Below are 1,799 nucleotides of genomic sequence, written 5' to 3'. Positions count from 1 at the left end.
TGCAGGTTACGCAGTCAGTAATATTTACCCTTAGTATCACTGAATGCTTGTGTCATGATTACAGACAGTAGAGTTGTTTATCCCTGGCCTAACTTCCTGTGCCCTGTTGGATGGAGCTGTACAAAAGTAGGGCAAGTAACAACCCCAGGTTAGACAACATACACTGAATATGTACAAATGCTCCTTGTGGGGCCTCTTGCTTTACAAAGCATCTTTTTTTTTTTTCCTCTGAAACTTCAATGTGTCATCCTGCCAAAAAGAAAAAAACAAAACCACCGCTAGACTCCAAAATATCCTGCAACAGTCAAAACCAGCAAGAGTAATAAGTGCTCAAGAAACACAAGAGATTTAGAAATCCTGCCTCTGTCCAGAGGAGCCCACCACACTCACAGGTCATCTCTGGGATTCTTCTTACACGCTGCAGTAACTCTCCAGAAGATCTAACTTGTGTCTTCAGGTGGCAGGAGTGCTGTCACAGCATGTTACCCTGATGGTAATTAGCTGAAATACCTCTGTCTCTCCAGCTGCAGTCGATGAGCCACTGGCTGGGTGTGGTGACTTGTTTATGCTGGCCACTTTGTTAGCCGTCCTTGCTTTTAAAAATAAGTTTTTTTTTCAGGATTTTAGGCATCCAGGCGACTATTGTCTCTGAGGTTAGTTGAATTCACACAGCTCATATGTCTAATATCATTACAACCCTTCGTTTTACTTTTTCAGACCGTCAGCATGATAGGATGTCACAGGACAGGCCTGGTTCTCTTCCAAATACTGTTTTCACTCCCCACGCTCCATCTAAGCTTAGATTTGATTTTTAACAAGTGAAATACGTGCAAAGTGAGTCGCTAGACAAGAAGCCTATGGGGATAGAACCAGATTTCCCAGGGAAAAGAACAACAGCCCTCCAACTACCTGGGACAATGACACAATTTGATTTAACCCTTGCAACCTCTTTTGTTCCTACACCTGTGCTACTGTGGAAGAGGCTGCACCCCTCGCAGCCCCTGCTCCTTGCACAAGGCTCTTGCAGGTGGAGCAGTGATGGATTACCGCTGTTTCTAACACCTGTGACGCCACTGCCCTGAGATGTCGCCTTCCCCGGGCGCTGGGTGGGATCGCTGCTCTTCTACCAACGGGAGCTCGTGAAGATGCCGCTTGTATCGGGCTGTATTTCCTAATTTCACTCTTCCTACGTTAAAGCGCTTACAGTGAGGTCTACCGCGGGGCACGGCCTCAAGCAACCGGCACCCGTCAGCGAGCAGAACGCCGAAGGAAAAGGCGCTGACGCCGGGGAGACATAGCAGCGTGCTTTAATTCTGGGGCTATTAAGCCAACTTGGAGCTTTCCCCTCGGGAGAACGGCGCGCGGTGCGGAGCGGGAGCGCTGCGCGGGAAGCCCGGCCCCGCCGCAGCCCCGGGGCTCCCCGCTCCCTTTTCCACCACCCTCGGGGCGGTTCCCGCGCCTCAGCCGCCCGCGGAGCACCCGCGCCGGGCCGGCCCACGTCTCGGCCCCGACCCGGTTGCCCCCAAAGCGGCTCGGCCGCTCCCGCCCGCCGCAGCGCCGGCCCCGAGCACGGGGGATGCGCCGCACTGCGCATGAGCGGGAGGCGGCGGAAGGGCCCGTGAGGCGCCGGAGCCGCCGCCGCCGGAGGAAGACGTTGACCGCCGCCGCCCTCAGCGTCCGCCCGAACGGCGAGGGGAGCAGGCCCGCGCAGCCCTCACCATGGTGAGCGTCTTCCTCGGCCGCCTCTCGGCTCGGGGCCGGAGGACCGCGGCCGCGCCGCAGGGGTAGGGGCCGCCGGG

At 55.8% G+C, this 1,799-nt stretch overlaps 1 protein-coding gene across 1 annotated transcript in view; it reads left to right on the top strand.

The window, feature by feature from the left end:
* The window catches only part of DCUN1D1 (defective in cullin neddylation 1 domain containing 1), a 16,624-nt gene continuing 16,389 nt past the window's right edge, over positions 1,565-1,799 (top strand). The window contains exon 1 of the mRNA XM_021396996.1: positions 1,565-1,722. Within this exon, the coding sequence (XP_021252671.1) occupies positions 1,720-1,722 (3 nt within the window). The 5' untranslated portion in view covers positions 1,565-1,719. The remainder of the gene's footprint in view (positions 1,723-1,799) is intronic.

The sequence above is a fragment of the Numida meleagris genome, chromosome 4, assembly GCF_002078875.1.
Source record: "Numida meleagris isolate 19003 breed g44 Domestic line chromosome 4, NumMel1.0, whole genome shotgun sequence".
NCBI classification, from domain to species: Eukaryota; Metazoa; Chordata; class Aves; order Galliformes; family Numididae; genus Numida; species Numida meleagris.
The sequence above is the reverse complement of the archived record's forward strand: the minus strand, read 5'-3'. Positions and strand labels throughout refer to the sequence as shown.